This window comes from Theropithecus gelada, chromosome 13 (assembly GCF_003255815.1).
Source record: "Theropithecus gelada isolate Dixy chromosome 13, Tgel_1.0, whole genome shotgun sequence".
In the NCBI taxonomy this organism is placed as follows: Eukaryota; Metazoa; Chordata; class Mammalia; order Primates; family Cercopithecidae; genus Theropithecus; species Theropithecus gelada.
The window spans coordinates 98,897,232-98,917,572 of record NC_037681.1 but is presented as its reverse complement, the minus strand read 5'-3'; the positions used below and the strand labels follow the sequence as shown (position 1 = coordinate 98,917,572).

The window sequence follows — 20,341 nt, the reverse complement described above, 5'->3', positions numbered from 1 at the left end:
TTCATTTTATGTTTTTTAAATTTTTTTAAGTTGTTGAAATGATGCAGAATTTTTCTCAGCCATTTTGCCAGCTTGAGACCTCCGGCTGGAGATTTCCAGCCAGCAGTGCCCCTGCTTGACCCACATTCTCCACAGGAGGTGCCCCAACCACTCAGCCACTGGGCCACACCTGGCTTTCACTCTGGCATGAATCCTGCAGCCACCATGATTATGAGCTCAGCCCCCGGATGAAGAGGGTGTATAGGCGAGTGAGTGAAGGGTCTGGCCAGCTGCTTCAAGTACTGGCACAGGAGTGAGTTCCATGCAGGGCTTACAGCTTGACCAAGCATGTTGCAAGTGACTTCCATGGTGGACTCTAGCATCTAGACAAGGGGAACATGAAGGCACTCAAGCAGTGAAGCCCATGACCCAGAAGTCCCAGACTGGGTGTTACAGTGTGAGTAATAACTCTTTTAGTCCCACTGTCCACAGCCCAAGGCACAGTGGCAAGTTAACAACTCCATCAGTCCCGTCACACTGCTCTGGCCTGAGGCACCTGGATTGGCTCAGCCCCAGCACTGCTTTCCATGGAGTGGGGCAGTTCCCTTCTGCTTGCAGAGGTTGGAGGCCTACAGTGTTACTGCTTTCTTTGTACCTGTGCTCAGCCGGGTGCCGAGTTCTTGTTTGGAGTCCAAGAAGAACGACGTTATGCTGACAATCAAAGGGTGAGGAGAGAGGATAAAAGTTTCACTGAGCGATGAAAAAGCTCTTAGTGAAGAGGGAATGTGGTCAGGTGGTCTCTCCCTCAGTGTGGCTGGGTCTGGGGCTTTTATGGGCCCAGAATGTGAGAGTGCTGTGCTGATTGGTTTATGAGTATGCAAAAGAGGCTAAAACAAAGGCATCATTTAAAGGTGCACATGACAGTGTAAAAAAGCAATTAGAGAAGGATAGGTATATGTAAAATAGGTGAAGGGTGGGGATCAATCTAAGAAAAGTGCACCAAATGGGGATAGAGGCACTCAATCTGGTCTGTGGATTTACTCAGGACTTGTAGTTAGGCTTCAAACTGCCTTCAACTTGAAGGTTGGGTTTCACTGGGACCCACTCCTCTCTGCCTAGGATTTGTCTACCTCCTGCCTGTATTGATGTCAATAACCGTCTTAGGAGATGAGGTGTGAGTGGTTTCTCATTGAGGTTTTAATTTGCATTTCTGTAATGACTAGAGATGTTGAAAATATTTTCATGTTCTTATTAAGCATTTGTTTGTCTTGTATGGAAAAATGTCTATACAAGTCTTTTGCCTAATTTTCATTGGGTTTTTGTCATTTTGTTCTTGAGCTGTAAGAGTACTTTATTCAATATATTAAGCTCTCAAAAAATATAAAATGTATAGATACTTGAAATCCTTAATAAGTTTTATTTTCACTTTCTTGATAATTTTGTTTGATGCACTAAAGTTTTCAATTTTCGTGAATCTTAATTCATCTATTTTCACTTATGTTGCTTGTTTTCTGGCGATATATCAACAAATCTGTTGTTTTATCCAGGGACATAAAGTTTTATGCCTAGGTTTTCTTCTGAGGATTTTATGGGTTTAGCTCATACATTTGTTGATTTTTGTATAAGGTGTAAAGTGGGGTTCAACTTAAATCTTTTTCTTGTGGAAATGCAGTTATCTCAGTATTATTTGTTGAGGATAGTTCTCCTTCCCACTGCGAAAGATAACTATATTTTTAAAAAATCAATTGTCCATATATGTGAGGGTTTATTTCAAGACTTTTAATTCTATTGAGTTATATATTATTTCTAATCTTTGTGCCAGTATCACACTGCTTTGATTACTGTAATAAGTTTTGAAATTGAGAAAGATGAATCCTCCTTTTTTTTTTCTTTTTCAAAATTGTTGTGGCTTTTTTAAGCTCTTTGGAGTTCCGTATGAATTTGAGAACAAGCTTTTTCGTTTAGCCCTAAAGGACTGTTAAATTTTTGATAGAGAGTGCATTCAGGCCAGAGCTTGCTTAGGGCGGTATTGACACAAAAAGATTGTCTTCCTACCAATGAACGTAAAATATCTTTGCATCTGCAGCATTTCGTACTCTGCAGTGGTATCAGAATAACACGGGACTCATGGAATGAGTCAGGTTGTGTTTTCTCTTCTTCTATTTCGTGTAAGCATTTCGGGAATATTAGTGTTACTTTAAAAATGCTTAATAAAGGTCACAGTAAAATCTTTTGATCCTGGACTTTACTGGGAGGTTTTTGATAACTGATTCAGTCTCTTATTGTAGATCTGCAGTTCTCTATTTATTCTGAGTCAGTTTGGACAATTTGTGTGCTTATGAGAAGTTTCTATTTCATCTAGATTGTCTATTGTTTGAGATACATTTATTCATAATATATTCTTATAATCCTTTTTATTATTATAAAGTCAATAATTGTACCCCACTTTCATTTCTGATTTTGGTTATTTTTGTCTTTTTTGATTTGTCAGTCTGGCTAAAGCCTTGTTAATTTTTTAAAAAGTATTTTCAAAGAACTAACTTTGGTTTCTTTTTTTGTATTTACGTTTTTTCTTTTTATCTCCACTGTATTCTTATTTTTGTTTATTTATTTGTTTTTTGGTCACCTTTGGGTATAATTTTCTGTTTATTTCTAGTTCCTCAAGGTACAAAGTTTGTTAATTAATTCAGACTTTTTCTTCTTTTTTAATGTAGTTATTTGAATCCATAAATTTTCTTCTGGGCACTGCCTTCTCTACATTTATTAAATTTTTGCACATTGCATTTTGTGTATTTATTCATCTTATTTTCTAGTTCCCATCATTATTTCTTTTTTGACATGTTGGTTGTTTTAGAGCGTTGTTCATTTCCATGTATTTGTTAATGTTCAAGTTTTCCTTCTGTTATTGTTTTCCTGTTTCATTTTCTTATAGTCTGAAAAGATACTTATAGGATTTCGGTTTTTTTATTAATAAGTTTATTGAGACTTTTTTGGTGTCTAACATATGATCTATTCTGGAAACATATGGTCTATCCTAGGGAATGTTTATGTATTAAAACATCTTAAAGAACATCAGTCTCACAGAAGGGGAATAGAAAGGTGGTTGAAAGAAAATTGTGTGAGTAGTAGGGGAGAAAGGGAGAGATGTTTGTCAAAGAATAAAGGTTTACCGTGAGGAGGAATAAGTTTGAACAGCACTGTGATTATATTTAATAATACGTATTGTATAATTGAAAACTTCTCAGATAGTAGACCTTAAATATTTTTAATACAAAAACCTGATAAATATGTGAAGTGATTGATAGGTTAATTAGCTTGATTTAATCATTTCAGAGTGTTTGTAAATATCAGAACATCATAAATATGTACAGTTTCTTTGGCAATTACACTGCAATAAACCTGAAAAATCATCATCAGATTGTCTTAATTAATTGGCATTATTTTCAGCATGTCTTTCTATGTATTTTATAACAGTTTTTGACTTAAAGTCTTTTATGTCTGATAACAGTAGAGTGACCCCAAACTCTTATTTTTTTACCACGTGCATGGGATCTTTTCCCATCCATTCACTTGCAATCCATATGTCTTTATATTTGAAATGAGTCTTGTAGATAGCACACAGTGTAATCATATATGCTTTTCATTTTTCACTTAGGCAATTTCACCCTTTTGATTGGAGTTCAAACCATTTGCATTTAGAATAATTACTGATAATGAAAGACAAAACTTCAATTTTGCTTTGCTTTCTCTATGTCTTTTACCTTTTTGTCAACTATTTCCTCCTTCCCTCCATTATTTTCTTTCTTTTTTTTAGTTGATATTGTGTAGCAACCATTTTAATTCTATTCTCATTTCCACACACACACACATACACACACACACACACTAAATGTAGATTGACAGAATGGGTTAAAATCATTATATTTACGTATATAATTATATATTATATACACCACATATGTATTACATACAAATTAGTATATATAAATCAGTATATATAAAAGTACATATAGAAAATAAAGTATATATTACATATACAATAAAGTATGTGTGTATGCACACACACACACACACTTTTTTTTTTTTTTTTGAGATGGAGTCTCGCTCTGTAGCCCTAGCTGGAGTGCAGTGGCACAATCTCGACTCACTGCAAGCTCCGCCTTCCAGGTTCACGCCATTCTCCTGCCTCAGCCTCCCGAGTAGCTGGGACTATAGGCACCCACCACCACGACTGGCAAAAATTTTTTTTTTTAGTAGAGACAGGGTTTCACTGTGTTAGCCAGGATGGTCTCCATCTCCTGACCTTGTGATCCGCCCACCTCGGTCTCCCAAAGTGCTGGGTTACAGGCGTGAGCCACTGCGCCCAGCCCACACACACATACTTTTTAAAGCAACTTTAGGTTTACAGAAAATTTGTGTGGAGATTACAGAGTTCCCTTATGCCCTCTAACTCCCAGCCAGTTTCATCTATTAACATCTTGCATCACTGTGGTACTTTTTTTTTTTTAACTATTGATGCACCAATACTGATACATTATTATAAACTAAAGTCTACAGTTCACATCCTCAAATGCATGTAATCACATGAAAAGGTGTTCTGTGTATAGAATAGAAGGTAGTAAATATGTGTGAAAGAAAGAGAAGTGGAAAAATAAAGAAGCTAACACATAATGCACACCTACTAAGCTCAGAATACCGGTAAAGATATTTTCTTATTGTCAGGAAATGTCAAAATAGAAGTTGTAAGTAAGAGAGAGATTTGTGCATGAAGACAAATCTCCAGTTTAATCTTACATCTGGGGATAAAGAACTTTTGGCCTTTATGGTACTTTCAAAGTTAAGAGTAGATTCTAACTATGTGACATCTCAAAAAGAACTCCATTTGGAGAGACTGCTATAATTTAGTTACACCATATATTTCATAACGTGTAGTTATCAACTAAAAGACATAAAATAATTATTATGTTTTTGAATTGAATTTAAGTTCAAGAAAATAATATTAGTTGTATTATTCAATTATAGTTTTTATCTTTGTAGGCATACTCTACAGATACTGATATAGCCAGAAATATTTATGCACATTTATTCTTATAAAAGTTATTCTTAGTAAACAAATATATAGTATCAAGGGTGTTAGAGTAAGATCACCAGGGAAAAAATTAAAGAGAGAGAGAGAGAGAAAGAAAGAACTTTATTGGCTTATAGAAGGAGGGATACCGAGAAAATGAAAAATACACTTAGAGGCAGACAGATGTGATTTTATGTATTATAGACTCCTATTTATTCATTTATAAGCTACAATATCACTTTGTTGCCATTCTAGAAAGGCACCCTTGTGTCATGGAGAGAAATGATAATTTTTCTCTTTTTCGGTGTTTACAATTCTTTGTCAATTTTATTATGGAATTTTACAAGGGCTATGTTAAGTATTAGTGGCATCCATTGGCTGTTCTCATTTCTTTAGCAACTTGCCCCTTGAGTTCCTATTGTCCTAGGAGTAAGTTCTAGCATTTACAGGAATGTAGGTTTACTGCCTTTTGTTTGTACATTCAACACTACACTGATCATGGCATTTTTTGCTTCCTGCATAGTCTCCAAACCAGGCTCCATGTTTTCTCTACCACTTCATTTTGATCCCAGTTTTATCTCCTGAACTCAGAAATGTTTTGCTGTTTTACCCAGAGCAGAGTTTTCTATTGTGACTTTGCTCTTCTGGAGCCATTCCACTTCCATGAAGATAAATGTATATTAATCTGTCTTTTAATTTTCATACCTATTGTCATTTGTCTGTTTGGTATTATTAACTGAAACAGCAGAAAGAAGTGCTGAGAAAATTATATTTGTGATCAACAGCATTTCATTACAGTCTCATTTTTCATCGTAACTTAAAAAGGGAACTTGAACAAGGTCTTTGAGCCTCAATAAATTGGCCTGCAAAGTGGGGATAATACATACCTAACAGAGATGTGATGATTAAAGATGATACTGTGTTGTCTTTCTCTTATTTAGAAAACTTCCCATTACCTTCCTGGCAAGATTCTTCTCTTTAGCTAGGTCTCAGTTGACTTACCACTTTATTTCTAAAGTATTTCTCTTTACTTTAAGCAGAATTAATCGCTGCTGCTTCTGTGATCCCACAGCACCTATTCACAAGCACTTACCACATTTTTAGCTACATTCCAAATTGCCCTTAGCCAGCAACAATTTGTGAACATTTTTTAAGGCCAGTAATGGAACCAATTTATCTTTAAAAACTTAGCACTTTTCACTTTACCTATCATGGAAATAAAAAGACATTCATTGAATTTCAGTTGAATTGTCTCCTCTGCAGAAAATCCAAATACTTGGTCATTTTATGTTTAGAAAGTTGTTTGCACCTCTTCAGATCAGAGGTAGGGAGTAAAGTGACCTCAGTAATCAAGCCAATAGGCCACCCCACCCCCACCTCCCCCATCTGCTTTCTAAGGATACACATCCCAAATTAACCAGAATATTAAGGCTAATTTTTCAGGAATGGTGCCCTCTATATTTGACAGTGGTAGAGACACATAGAGGGTATTTATACTTCTTTAATTTTATATTTTGTACATTCTGAAGACAATTTATTTTCTTAATTCACTTCATTGTTTCAGGCAATGAAACAATGAAGGTTTCATTGTCAGGTTATAATATAAATGATTATCAACAGCTATCATTATTTTTCACATTCCATCTATGTGCACAATTCATTCACAAAAGAATGCTGGATACTTCTCAAGCAACAAACTATTTCTAAGAAAAGGCCCATTTCCATAAATGGATATGTATTCATTTAAAAAGCATTTCATTAATTGTACTTCTCAAAAGACACTATTTTGCAGGTAGTGGCTTTAATTTTGGTGAACTGAATGTTTAGATCAAGCAAAAGCATATATGCAAAGAACATAATGAGTGAGGTTGGGTGGCATGATATAATAAAAATGTTAAATGATATATGTTAGATTCATTCACTTAGTGAAACCCTTTGTCTTGGAAGAAAATATTCGGTAAAGATGATAGAAAATTTCGATTTTTGCAAAATAAGTGAAAATTAGCCAGGGATTTTGAAAAATTGTTTTTGGGGTCTTAGTCAAAGTCTTTTAACATATGAAAACAAGGAGGAAAATATGTAAATTTAAAATGTATGTTCAGGTTTCCTGAAAAATTCAGTCTTGAAAAAGTCTACTAAAATATAACAACCAAAAGAGACAATAGATCTTGTTCAAGGCAAATTTATGGCTATTGCATTGCTTTTTGCTTGTGTCAGCTAACCCTGGCAAAAAAGAATCCTTTTGCTATTGGGGTGCAACCTGTAAGCTTAGATGTTTTCTTCCTCGCTCTAAAAATCTTGTTTATATCTTGTGTCTTTTTCCATTCACCACAGCTATATTTAAATGTGGGTAAAATTTTGGAATGTTTGATTTTTATTATACTAAGGACATTTATGTTTAACCTGTTAATTAATAATTAATTGTAATTAATAAATATTCTTCTTTGTCCATGTATAGCAAATACTTGTTAATTTGAAAACATACCTTTTTGGTTTGGCATTACTCTGCTTTTAAATTAAAACAAAACATAAAAATAACTATTTTTTGTAGGACATGTTAAAAATAATGCCACTAATTTTCATTTGTAGCTTACATAAATAATTTTTATATATTACATGCAAACTACATGTCTATGTATGTAAAAGCACTAGGCATTATTCTATATTCTATGTTGTATATATCATTATGTTGATATATGAAATATGTACATAAGATCTACAGTACACTACATACAGGGGCATGGGCTTCAAAATTGTATGATTAGATTATTCAAAAATATTTAAACAACTACAATGTAAGCTTGATTAAAAATGCTCTGTCATTTATGTTGCCTTTACTATATATTTAATTTTGACTGTTGTATTTAATAAATTAGAAGCATTTTCCTTTTATTGATGAGTAGTTTTTTGTGTGTGTGTGTGTGTGTGTTGTTTTGTTTTGTTTTGTTTTGTTTTGGAGATTTAGTCTGATTGTGTCGCCCAGGCTGGAGTGAGGTGGCACGATCTCCGCTTACTGCAACCTCTGCCTCCCAGGTTCGAGCAATTCTCCTGCCTCAGCTTCCCAAGTGGCTGGGATTATAGGTGCATGCCATCATGCCCAGCTAATTTTTGCATTTTTATTAGAGAGGGTGCTTCACCTTGTTAACCAGGATGGTCTCGACTTCCTGACCTCGTGATCCGCCCGCCTCCGCCTCCCAAAGTGCTGGGATTACAGGCACGAGCCACCGTGCCGGGACGAGTTCTCTTTTTTTCATCATCACCAGCATTTGATATCTTTTGTCTTTTTAATAATAGCTATCCTAAGCGGGGTGTGGTGATAACTCATTTTGATTTTCATTCCCCTGACGATTAGTGCGTTGAGCATTTTGTATATATATGGGCTAACAAAGGGCATTTTCAGGGCTAACAAAGGGATTGTTATATATTATATATATAACAATATATATTGTATACACTATATATGTGTGTGTGTATATGTGTGTGTGTGTACATATATATAGTGTGTGTGTGAGAATCTCTTTGTTAGCCCTAATACCAAAGGATAGTTATACTTTGTTGCCTAGTACAATTGATAATGACTTTAAGTTATTTATCTATACTATGTCTGCCAAATTGAGGCTTAATGTTCTTCTGACTCCACGGCTAATTTGATTGCTATGATAAATCAATAGGTACATGAGAATCCAAAATCCAAAGCTTAAAGCACCAGCAGTGCTCTTTGCATCAAGACTCTTTTTTTTTTTTTTTTGAGATAAGGTCATGCTCTGTCCCCCACGCTGGAGTGCAGTGGTGCAATCATGGTTCACGGCAGCCTCGACCTCCAGGTTCAAGTGATCCTCTTACCTCAGCCTCTCTCGAGGAGATGGGACTACAGGTATGCGCCACCATGCCCAGCTAATTTTTGTATTTTTTGTAGAAATGGGGTTTCACCATTTCAGCCAGGGTGATCTTGAATTCCTGGGCTCAAGCGACCCACTCACATCGACCTCCCAAACTGCTGGTATTACAGGCATTAAGACACCACAGCCGGTTGAGGACTCTTTCCAAATGATTTATTGTAGATATCACACTTTTAGAGACACACCTCTCCGCTTCAAGCATCTCCCACATGTAATCTGTTGTCTTGCATATAAACAGAAAGAGATACGCTAGATAGAAAAACTGTAGTATAGTGACCTCAAAACAAAAAACAAAAAACAAAAACAAAAACAAAACTATAGATATAGGTAGATAGATATACATATAGATGTAGATAAATAAAAGGCGCCTCAGATTTGGGGTTATAAAAACTGTAAGACTGGGATCAGCGAGACATAATGTAGGTACCAGAAGAGGCAACCATTTACCACTCTTTAGCATGTTAGACTTGCTTTTTCACATGTAAGACAGAATTTAGCAATATCAATTTTCAATTGTAAATTCAATTTTAATTATAGTGGTTAAGTAAGGAAATTTACCCCCAGATTCGAATAGAAGTTTGTCTTTTAATCTCTTAGTTTTTATTGTTGCAAGATTAATTTAAAATAATCAATAAAATCCCTATTTATTGATGTGCTATACATGTTAGGCACTGTTTCAAAAAAAGTTTTACATAATATTTGATTTGTTCTTCACAATGCCTAATGTAGCTGATATTTACTTATTTACTTTTCTTTTGTTTTTTTTTTTGAGACGGAGTCTCGCTCTGTCTCCCAGGCTGGAGTGCAGTGGCGTAATCTCGGCTCACTGCAAGCTCCGCCCCCTGGGTTCACGCCATTCTCCTGCCTCAGCCTCTCAAGTAGCTGGGACTACAGGCGCCCGCCACCACGCCTGGCTAGTTTTTTGTATTTTTTTTGTATTTTTAGTAGAGACGGGGTTTCACCGTGTTAGCCAGGATGGTCTCTATCTCCTGACCTTGTGATTCGCCCGCCTCGGCCTCCCAAAGTGCTGGGATTACAGGCGTGAGCTACCACACCCGGCCACTTATCTGCATTTTTTAAAAAAGACAAAGCCAGTATTAGAAAGATAAACTTACCTACAATTATACAAAAGATAATTGTGAATAATTAAAACCGAATATTGTTCAACTTCATGTATGGGATTCCTGTACTCTTATGACTCCTTTATTTTGTTGTATGCTTTTATATTCTCTTTTCTGAGACTTCTGTGGTTGTTCTAGTGAAAAAAAAATTGATACGGTGAGTCATGAACTTCTAATTAGAGGTTCTCTTGAACCTGAAAAAAATTTGCTCAAGTAAACTTCTGAGATTCTAAGTTTTTACTTATTCACCTTATCTACTAGAAAGATGAGTAATGACCAGTCTTTTGCATTTTATTGATTAAACCACATATATAAATAGATGGATAGACAAAATCCAAAAATTAGTGATGAATATAAAAACCAAATTACAGTCCATTATTTGACCCAGAAGTGAAAGTTTGAAGACAAATAAGTATATAACTGTAAGTGATAACATTTGAAATTAAAAAAAAAAACAAAAAAACAAAAAGGTGTCACTTTTGAATATCAAACAAATATAAATGAAGAAAATTCTTAAGTGTGAAAAACCAGTGTGAAGGAAGCTTTATATGGCTAGGAGCTATAAATAATAAAAGCAAAATATAGTAACTAATGCAAAAGTTGTGCATAAGAATTGTATTTTTAAAATGATAATATTTTAGTGATTATATATAATAATTTTGAAATGCAATATGTCACTAATGTTTATTTTTAACATATTGTATCATGGACTTAGCAGTTTAGGTAGAAAGCTCTGTGAAAGTAAAAGTTATCCAGAGGCTATAAAAGAGCTTTCAAAATTCAGGGAAATTTTCATAAGCCACCTCAAATTCATAAAGCAAACTGTCAACAGGATTGAACAGCAATATTTACCTACTAAAAAATATTTTCTTTCTAAACGTAAAGGGTAGTGAACATATCACTCAGTACAACTACTTGTTTGAAATTGTTGTAATTACAATTTCTGTAACACAGCATCAAAACATATATTTAAGAAATCAGTATTTGCAGGTGCCAGACTCCAAGAAGCGTTTTCTTGGAATATTGAATACATTAAAGTCACAAAATTGACAGCCCGGATAACTTTTATAACTAGAATGTCAGCAGCCTTTTGCATTTTTAAAACATGTGAGGGATGGAATTCATTTTCTTACTTAGATTCCAGCTGTGGGAGGCCCATGGGAGTTTCTGAATTCTCTGCTCCTTAGAAATATGCTGAGTTCCATCACTGGAACAGGGGCATAATTGACTCAGGTGTCCTATTTATAGTAGAAGCAAAAGGCTTTGTCTTTTGTCTCTTTGTAATTTGAAAAAAAAAATAGTACTTTAAGTATATTATATTATAATCTCCAAAAGGATTCCAGATTTACTTGCAGAATGACCAACACACCCATATGCAGCTATTGCAAAGTATCCTTTAAAATAGTGATAAGTACAACACAATGTAAACACAACCCTACCAAGAAATTCAAACTGCTAGTCAACCTACTAAAAGTGTGTGAGGGGCTGTGGAGGTAATAGGCTACTAATAATGCTAATGGAGTTATATTACTTGAAATTTGTTTTCACCTCAAGCCAAAGTTACACCTTGATACATAAAATAGATCCCATAGAGGAAATAAAGCCCCTCCTGCACTATAGGTCCCTCAGTGTAGAAACTGCACTGAGATAATGGGATAGCTATCCTGCACTGCACTGGATATTTCTTTTAGAGGTGAAGTCCAATCACCCGTTTTACCCTCAACCCTTAAACTTTATAAACTACTCAAACATAGCAACTTCCAGAGAAGAAAAGTGAAGAAAGAAAGGGACTGGAAGAATCAGTAAGTTTCATATGTCACATTTTTCTATGGGAGGGTTTCACCATAAATACACTATTCTAAGCAGAAGTAACTACAGCAAGAGTTCTCCTGCGCGCCATTTATGGTGGAAACTTTACCTTTTATTTTTACATTAGTGTAGTGTATTATAGAACCAAGTTTTAAAGTTAGAAGTCACACTTTAGTGCAGTAGTCTTGCACTGAAAACCTTTCTGAGAAATTAAAAATTAGACCAAGAACCATGCCCATCAACCTGACCCACATCTTAAATTTGAGACAAGAATTCTGTCATCATCTAGTGGAAAATAAACCTTAAATTTTAGAAAATATACATTGGGAAGATATTTATGTATACATAATTTTTTTGTAATAAAAAAATTTTAATTAAATTAAAATTTAAATTAAAAAATTAAATGGAATTCAAATTTTAAAAATCTATGTTCTCATATTCCGTCAGTGCTGGTTTAAACATTGTTAGATTTCTTTCATATGTCTTAAACTTCAGGCCAACTGTTTGTGGACTTTCTCTTTACTTAACCATGGCTTAATTGGGTATAGGTAGAGAGCTTACTTATAGTCCATTGCCACAAAATAAATTTTGCCACTTTGTAATTTCATGTCAAATGTGATGAAAATGAAGCAGTAGGAACTGAAATATATTTATGAACTTATTTTCAATTGACAAAAAATGGTTGTGTATATTTATGGGGTATACAATTTTGACCTATGTATTCATTGTCCAGAGAGTTAATAAAGTTAATATATTCCTCACCTCATCAGTCTGTTATTTTTTGTGTGATGAAGGCATTAAAAATATATTCTTTTGCAATTTTGAAATATACAATACTTTATTGTTAAATTTGGTCATGATGCAGTTGAAAGGATCACTAAAACTTTGTCCTCCAGCTTAACTGAAACTGAAAGTATGATTTGTGAATCGAGCAGACCAGAACCAGGGGAGGCTCAAAGCCACTCTGTACTGCCTTGTGGTCCATGAGGATTTATGGATAGAAAGAGGAAAGTGACGTACAGTAAATAGAAGTGAGGTAGAGAAACAGCTGGAATGGTTACAGCATAGCATTTGCTTTATTTAAATATGGTTTGAACAGCTGGCTGCCTTTGATTGGCTGAAACGTGGTAATAGGCACAAGAGTAAGTTACAATCTGTTTATATATTCAGTTAGGTTACAGTTCGCTATGTACAGAGAAACTATAGGTCAAATTTAAAATACCTACGGAAGCAGCTTTAGGCTCAATGTAATTTAACACCTTTGATCAACATTCCCCCTTTTCTCAACTCTCTGCCTCCCTTTCAGCCTCTGGTGGCCACCTTTGTACTCTTCATTTCCATGAAATCGACTTTTCCATTTGGTTTTGTCCAGATGTCTGTGGTGTCGATATTATACTTCAATTTTGGTGCTAATATAGTATTAAAGTAAATAATCTTACAGTTTGCCACATAGAAAACCTTTGTAATATATTGGCTTTTGTTAATAATACTGCTTGTTACAATGTGGAAATATTTGACACTTGGTGGGATCACACTTGATGGTAGGTATGAGCATATTTAAATTCTAATGAACTCAAGTAATCTAAGTCAGCCTCTTCAAATCTCTTCCAAAGCTAATTTTCATTCACTATTAGGTTGTCCTGTTTATTTTCTTCATAGAACATATTACCATCTGATATGTATTTGCTGGTTGAACAATAAAAAAATTAAGTATAGATAATAGTAATTACATCCTCACAATATATCAGTCTTTACACATCACTCATTTAAGCCTGATTCTCATCCTACAAGAAAAGGCATGAAAATTTGTATATTTAAGAGGTTATTGTGGTATACTCATATGTTAAGTAATCACTTTAAGATCACATGATTATCAGATGAAAACGTAAGAAATTAAATCCAAGTTTTTCTTATATAGTAGCTCTCACTATGTTATCCTGCTTTAAGTAATATAGTTAACATTTTATATTATTCTACTAGTTATAATTTAATTTATTACTTTAGTCCTACTATTGCAATTTTCTGACATTTTCCCACACACAAAAGAAAAAAAGTAAAAGATAACAAGTTTATGATCTCATATAAAGCCAAGCATTTATTTATTTTCAATCCTTCATGAAAAAAATATGCTTTTCCTTTTTTGCAAGATGATTGAAATACCCAAGATAGATCTTTCTTATGAAAAAGAGTTGACATTAAACTATTAGAGCAATAAAGCAGAATATCCAGAGAGACTTTAACACTGTGAAAAGCAGTTGCAAAATTGTTCTGCTAGAACTGGAGTCTCAAAGGGCTCTGAGCGATAGTTACAACACAAAATAACAACTGAAACATGGGTAGAAACAAACTGTAATCTATTAGAAATGCAAATTATCTTTATTGCAAAGGTAATATATGCTTACTGAGGCAAATTCAAATAATCTTATCCAAAATAAAACAAGAAGAAAAATCTAAAACTCATATGTAATCTCACCAATTAAGAGACGGCGATTGTAAATATTTGGCTATAACATTTCAAAATCTTTCTATATTTATGTTTATACAAATGGGTTTATATTATACATAATTTTTAGAGTTCTTTCACTTAACAATAGGCTGCAAAGATCTATTCATCACAATCACTTAGTTATCTGTATTATTATACTATTAACTATGTTTCCATCGTTGAACTCAGGGGAGTTTTTTAGTTGTGTTACTAATTTAAATATGCATGTGAGTCAACATTCTTGCAGGTGAAAACCTGAGCAGACTTTTTGCAACTCCTGTATGATAAATTCCTAAATGTGAAGTTGCTTTACCAAAAGGGAAACACACACACACACACACACACACACACACACACACACACACATATATATAATACCCATTTGGAGCTCACATTGTGTTCTCCGTACTGCTGTTACTGAGGTCTCCAGCGCCTTCTCCCTCCTGTACAAAATGGCAACTCTTAAGGAAAAACTCATTGCACCAGTTGCGGAAGAAGAGGCAACAGTCCCAAACAATAAGATCACTGTAGTGGGTGTTGGACAAGTTGGTATGGTGTGTGCTATCAGCATTCTGGGAAAGTCTCTGGCTGATGAACTTGCTCTTGTGGATGTTTTGGAGGATAAGCTTAAAGGAGAAATGATGGACCTGCAGCATGGGAGCTTATTTCTTCAGACGCCTAAAATTGTGGTAGATAAAGATTATTCTGTGATTGCCAATTCTAAGATTGTAGTGGTAACTGCAGAAGTCCGTCAGCAAGAAGGGGAGAGTCGGCTTAATCTGGTGCAGAGAAATGTTAATGTCTTCAAATTCATTATTCCTCAGATCGTCAAGTATAGTCCTGATTGCATCATAATTGTTGTTTCCAACCCAGTGGACATTCTTACATATGTTACCTGGAAACTAAGTGGATTACCCAAATACCGCGTGATTGGAAGTGGATGTAATCTGGATTCTGCTAGATTTCGCTACCTTATGGCTGAAAAACTTGGCATTCATCCCAGCAGCTGCCATGGATGGATTTTGGGGGAACATGGCGACTCAAGTGTGGCTGTGTGGAGTGGCGTGAATGTGGCAGGTGTTTCTCTCCAGGAATTGAATCCAGAAATGGGAACTGACAATGATAGTGAAAATTGGAAGGAAGTGCATAAGATGGTGGTTGAAAGTGCCTATGAAGTCATCAAGCTAAAAGGATATACCAACTGGGCTATTGGATTAAGTGTGGCTGCTCTTATTGAATCCATGTTGAAAAATCTATCCAGGATTCATCCCGTGTCAACAATGGTAAAGGGGATGTATGGCATCGAGAATGAAGTCTTCCTGAACCTTCCGTGTATCCTCAATGCCCGAGGATTAACCAGCGTTATCAACCAGAAGCTAAAGGATGATGAAGTTGCTCAGCTCAAGAAAAGTGCGGATACCCTGTGGGACATCCAGAAGGACCTAAAAGACCTGTGACTACTGGGCTCTAGGCTATAGAAATTTAAAAACTACAATGTTATTAACTCTGAGCCTTTAGTTTTCATCTGTGTACACGGATCGCAGTTTGCTTTGCTCTTCTTCAATATGTGAATTTGGGCTCATAGAATCAAAGCCTATGCTTGGTTTAATGCTTGCAATATGAGCTCTTGAACAAATAAAATTAACCATTGTAGTGTAAAAAATATATATATATATATACCCATTTGTATTCATTCACTCATTCAATTTGCACATCCATAGGTTGCTAGTAAACATGGTGATTTCCACCCATATGAATGTGAGTGACATTTTCAACATCTCTACCATTATTAACTACTCAGGCATCTAAATTATATGTATTAACTAATTATTTTTAAATGCTTCCTGCCTTTCTCATGTGATTAGTTTTTTCCTAGGGTATTTTTCTTTCCTCATAATTTTTACATGCTCTTAATTCATTGAAGATTTAATTTTTCCTCTACCATATGTTTCAGATAAGCATTTCTGCATCAACAGTTATCATTTAAAGATGAATGATAAAATAATAGTACCTAGTTACTAAGTAGAGTATAACAGGATGGATTGTAATCAGAAAATCATTAATAAAATACAATATATTGAACATCAAAGGGATTATACAAATGATAATCTCAGGTGATATTAAGTTTCTTTTTAGAAATTATCTTCAACTTCATTCGTCTTCTCTTCCAATTTTGCTGTTAATAAAATAACTATTCTAATCCTTCCATCTGAGCTCTAGATGCCTTCTCTTTTTGCCTTCTCATGAACTTTGCTCATTTTATTTCTACTCTCCTATCCTGTAATTACAATTTATCCATATCTATCGACATTAGTATTATATTCACATCAAGTTCTAGGAAAGACAAAGCTAATCTACAGTGAAGAAAAATATGCACACTGGTTGCAGAAATTTGGGAGAGGTTTGGTCTATAAATAGATTCAAAAATGGCATAAGGGAACTAGTAGTACAGCTGAAATCCCGTGGGTGATCTTTCAGGCCTGACCCTAGCCAATCACAAAGGCTTGGTCTGGCAGGTCTCATGGGGCAAAGCTACATATCCGACATCAAATTTAGCATATAGCCAATGCATTGCACCAAAAAACTCAGACCCATATGGTCAGCTGTGCCCCGACAAATATCTGCATTCTTATCCCAGGTGCCTTCATTTGGAGGCTCCCTTATCTGAGGTCTTCTTCAGGTACCTCTGCAAACACTTCCTTATGGGGGTAGAAGAAGAGGCAGGGGGACTTTGAGGACCCTTCTCTCCACTCTGACTTAGTACTCCATACATTATTATTCCTAGCTCTTCCATCTAACCCTCTCCAGACGCCAGCTACAAAAAGCTGCAGGAGACTTTTAGAAAATACACTGCAATGAATGCGATGGAAATAAAATGCCACAAAACACACACACACACACACACACACACACAAACTGAGATGCTGCCAACAGCAACAGGAAACACACAGGGAAAGCCTGGCCCTCTCCCCTTCTCCTCCAGCTTCCCAGTTTCCCTTCTGGTCTCAGAAGAATCTGAGCAGCTGGTGATGTTGAAGTGTGATTTGCAAAGTTCCAAACACTCGTTGCCAAACAGAGTGGAAAGTAAAGCGATTGGAGCTGAAAGATGATTATTTAACAAAGGGCATACCATTCAACTATTACTATAACACCTATCACCTCAAGCCTCAATGTCCTCATCTTAAATGCATATATATGTGCGTGTGTGTGTGTATGTGAATAATGATTAACATATACACATATTTATGTATGTGTCGAAATACACACAGATAGAAATACACATGTATGCCCTATACCAGACCAATAAGATTATTTGATACTAAATGTGGAGGAAAAAAATACTCGGGACACCCTAACCAATAGAAGAATGTGATTTCTAATACTTATAATAGAATATTGCTATCGGAATCACTGCAGTTTTTGCTTTTACATAATTAAATTTTGTTTTAAGTTTTTATTTTTTAACAAAGGAATTATTTCAAGTTTAAATTGTGTTTGTACTATAAAACAATGGTAACCATAAGATAGAAATTGACAATGCAACATATCAATTATGGTCTGATCACACATAATATTCAAATTTGCAAGTATCCTGGAAAATCTTGAAGTTTATTATTGTAAAGATGTGTTTTGAGCTATACATTTCTCTTTATTTTATGGAAAATAAGGACCCTTCAAATAGCATGTAGGAAGCATTGGTAATCAATCCAGTGGGTGCTGCCCCCAATGATTCTGAAAATTTGCTGATTTGTGTGTGTGTGTGTGTGTGTGTGAATTTAAGGCCTATAACAGTACCTGGAATAGTAGGTTCACAATAAATATTTCTTAAATGCAGACATGGGAAATATCATATGCATACGTTTGTATATTAAAAGGGCAATGCAACAATTTAAAGACTAAAATAATAAAAATAAAAGTGCATTGCGGAATCTTTTCTTTAAGGTCCAGAAGGAATTTGGACCTTTGGGTGGACTTAATCGCAAGCCTTATATCTTTCAGCAGATAGCCTATTAGGGCCATTTATCATGCTTGAGATGTGCACTTTATTTTGCTGCCTTTGTTGTAATAGATTACATTTATTGTCATTTGTGGAGTATTTGCACTACTTGAATAAAACATACGAGTTTTTCAGGGTAATTGTTTCATTTGTTAGTCTTCTTTTTGTCTCCTTTATAGCTTTCCTTTTTCTTGACTTGCTCCTTTTTAGTTGCTTCAATAAATTTTTCTCATGCCTAAATTCAAGGCAAGTGTGATAGAAATTATGTAGCTCCTTATATTGTCAAAGGAGTTTAATATAGCTTAACTGCGTATAGAAGTTAGCACTAGCTATTATTCCATGCAATAGTTCAGAACCTGAAGAGAAGAAAAGTATGTGATTTTTACTTTTTTAACAAATGTGAAATAGTTCATTTTTAAAATTTCACGGTAGTGAATTTTGTATTGGTTATATGCATAGAGGGAAGACATCTATATTTATAACTAAATCATTGAGATAGAAAAATAATCTCACTGACTACATATTTTTACAATTGTGTTTTCCTTCCTGCCTATTCCCTCTTCAGGTTTGGCTCCAGGAACCAAAGTGACTTGTTCTTGTTGCATCTTGGGTTTGATGAATTTTTTTTTTTTTTTTTTGAGACGGAGTCTCGCTCTGTCGCCCGGGCTGGAGTGCAGTGGCCGGATCTCAGCTCACTGCAAGGTCCGCCTCCGGGGTTTACGCCATTCTCCTGCCTCAGCCTCCCAAGTAACTGGGATTACAGGCGCCCGCCATCTCGCCCGGCTAGTTTTTTTTTAGTAGAGACGGGGTTTCACCGTGTTCACCAGGATGGTCTCGATCTCCTGACCTCGTGATCCACCCGTCTCGGCCTCCCAAAGTGCTGGGATTACAGGCTTGAGCCACCGCGCCCGGCCTGGTTTGATGAATTTGGTTAGTACCACTACCTGCACCTTCTCTCCTTATCTCCCTTCATTTTGGAAATAAATTTCTGTACATGTTGAGGGAAAAAAGTGCATTGCAGCAAATAGAAACAATAAATATCCTTCCAAACTCTAAAGCTAGAAGACTTCTATATCTGCTAACATTAAGTGGTCAGTGACTAAATGCCAGTCATTGGGCTAAGTACCTATGTACATTTTTCATTAAACTTGTGAAGATCACATGAGCAGATGGTACAGAGACAGCATTCAAATGTGGATATATTCACCTCCAAAGGTGTAATTCTTTATCATTTATTCTACAATACTTCAACAATTTGTCACCTTAGTACATGCTAAACTTGGAACTATGGCATTTAGTCACTAATTTATATGAAGGAATTTTGTTTGTAGTTTTGGCACCTTGTAATAATGTAAGCTGAGCATAAAAGTAGTAAGTGGTTGAGACCTAAAATAGATACATGTTAGAGGTCAACAGCGCAGAACATTTCTTCCATGATCCTTCAAAACTATGGCCTTTTGAAAAGTGGTATTTTAAGAGACCTCGTTCTGGCATGATAGAACATGCACATGGAAAAGGCATACTCTTGTTTGTTGGTTTTAAATCAGATTGCCTATCTAAAACCAAATACAGATATCAATCAGGATACTAAAGTAAGGAAAAATCAAAATTATCTAAAGGACTGGCTTCTTCACTCTGGAAAGCAATTTGGAGATTTCTGAAAGAACTTAAAGCAGAACTACCATTAGACCCAGCAATCCCATTACTGGATATTTATTTAAAAAAAAAACAAATCATTCTACCAAAAAGATGTATGCACTCACATGTTCATTGCAGCACTATTCAAAATAGCAAAACAGGGAACCATCCTGATGTTCATCAGTGGTGGACTGGATAAAGAAAATGTGGTACATATATACCATGGAATACTATACAGTTATAAAAGATGAAATAATGTCCTTTGCAGCAGCATGGATGCAGCTGGAGGCCATGATCCTAAGCAAATTAATGTAGGAACGGAAAACCAAATATCACATCTTCCCA

General features: G+C 35.2%; 1 protein-coding gene and 2 long non-coding RNA genes across 4 annotated transcripts in view; 2 read left to right on the top strand and 1 right to left on the bottom strand.

The window, feature by feature from the left end:
- LOC112605268 overlaps positions 1-17,365 on the bottom strand; it is a 60,233-nt gene extending 42,868 nt beyond the window's left edge. The window contains exons 1-3 of the long non-coding RNA XR_003115385.1: positions 17,311-17,365; positions 11,201-11,343; positions 10,062-10,201 (exon numbers count right to left, since the gene is read on the bottom strand). This is a non-coding gene — a long non-coding RNA (uncharacterized LOC112605268). The remainder of the gene's footprint in view (positions 1-10,061; positions 10,202-11,200; positions 11,344-17,310) is intronic.
- LOC112605269 overlaps positions 1-20,341 on the top strand; it is a 557,341-nt gene that overhangs the window by 212,240 nt on the left and 324,760 nt on the right. The gene's annotated exons all lie outside the window — the stretch shown is intronic.
- Positions 14,769-16,018, top strand: LOC112605266 (L-lactate dehydrogenase B chain-like). Of its 2 annotated transcripts, XM_025354971.1 has the most exons (2): positions 14,814-15,047; positions 15,195-16,018. In XM_025354971.1, exons 1-2 carry the CDS (start codon positions 14,814-14,816, stop codon positions 15,816-15,818), a joined length of 858 nt encoding a protein of 285 aa, XP_025210756.1. In that variant the 3' UTR covers positions 15,819-16,018. The 2 variants fall into 2 exon arrangements, with proteins under 2 accessions (XP_025210755.1, XP_025210756.1); XM_025354970.1 differs by having other exon boundaries at positions 14,769-16,018.

Excerpts from the sequence above, each read along its gene's own strand:
- LOC112605266 (XM_025354970.1), top strand. The coding sequence starts at position 14,814 with ATGGCAACTCTTAAGGAAAAACTCATTGCACCAGTTGCGGAAGAAGAG.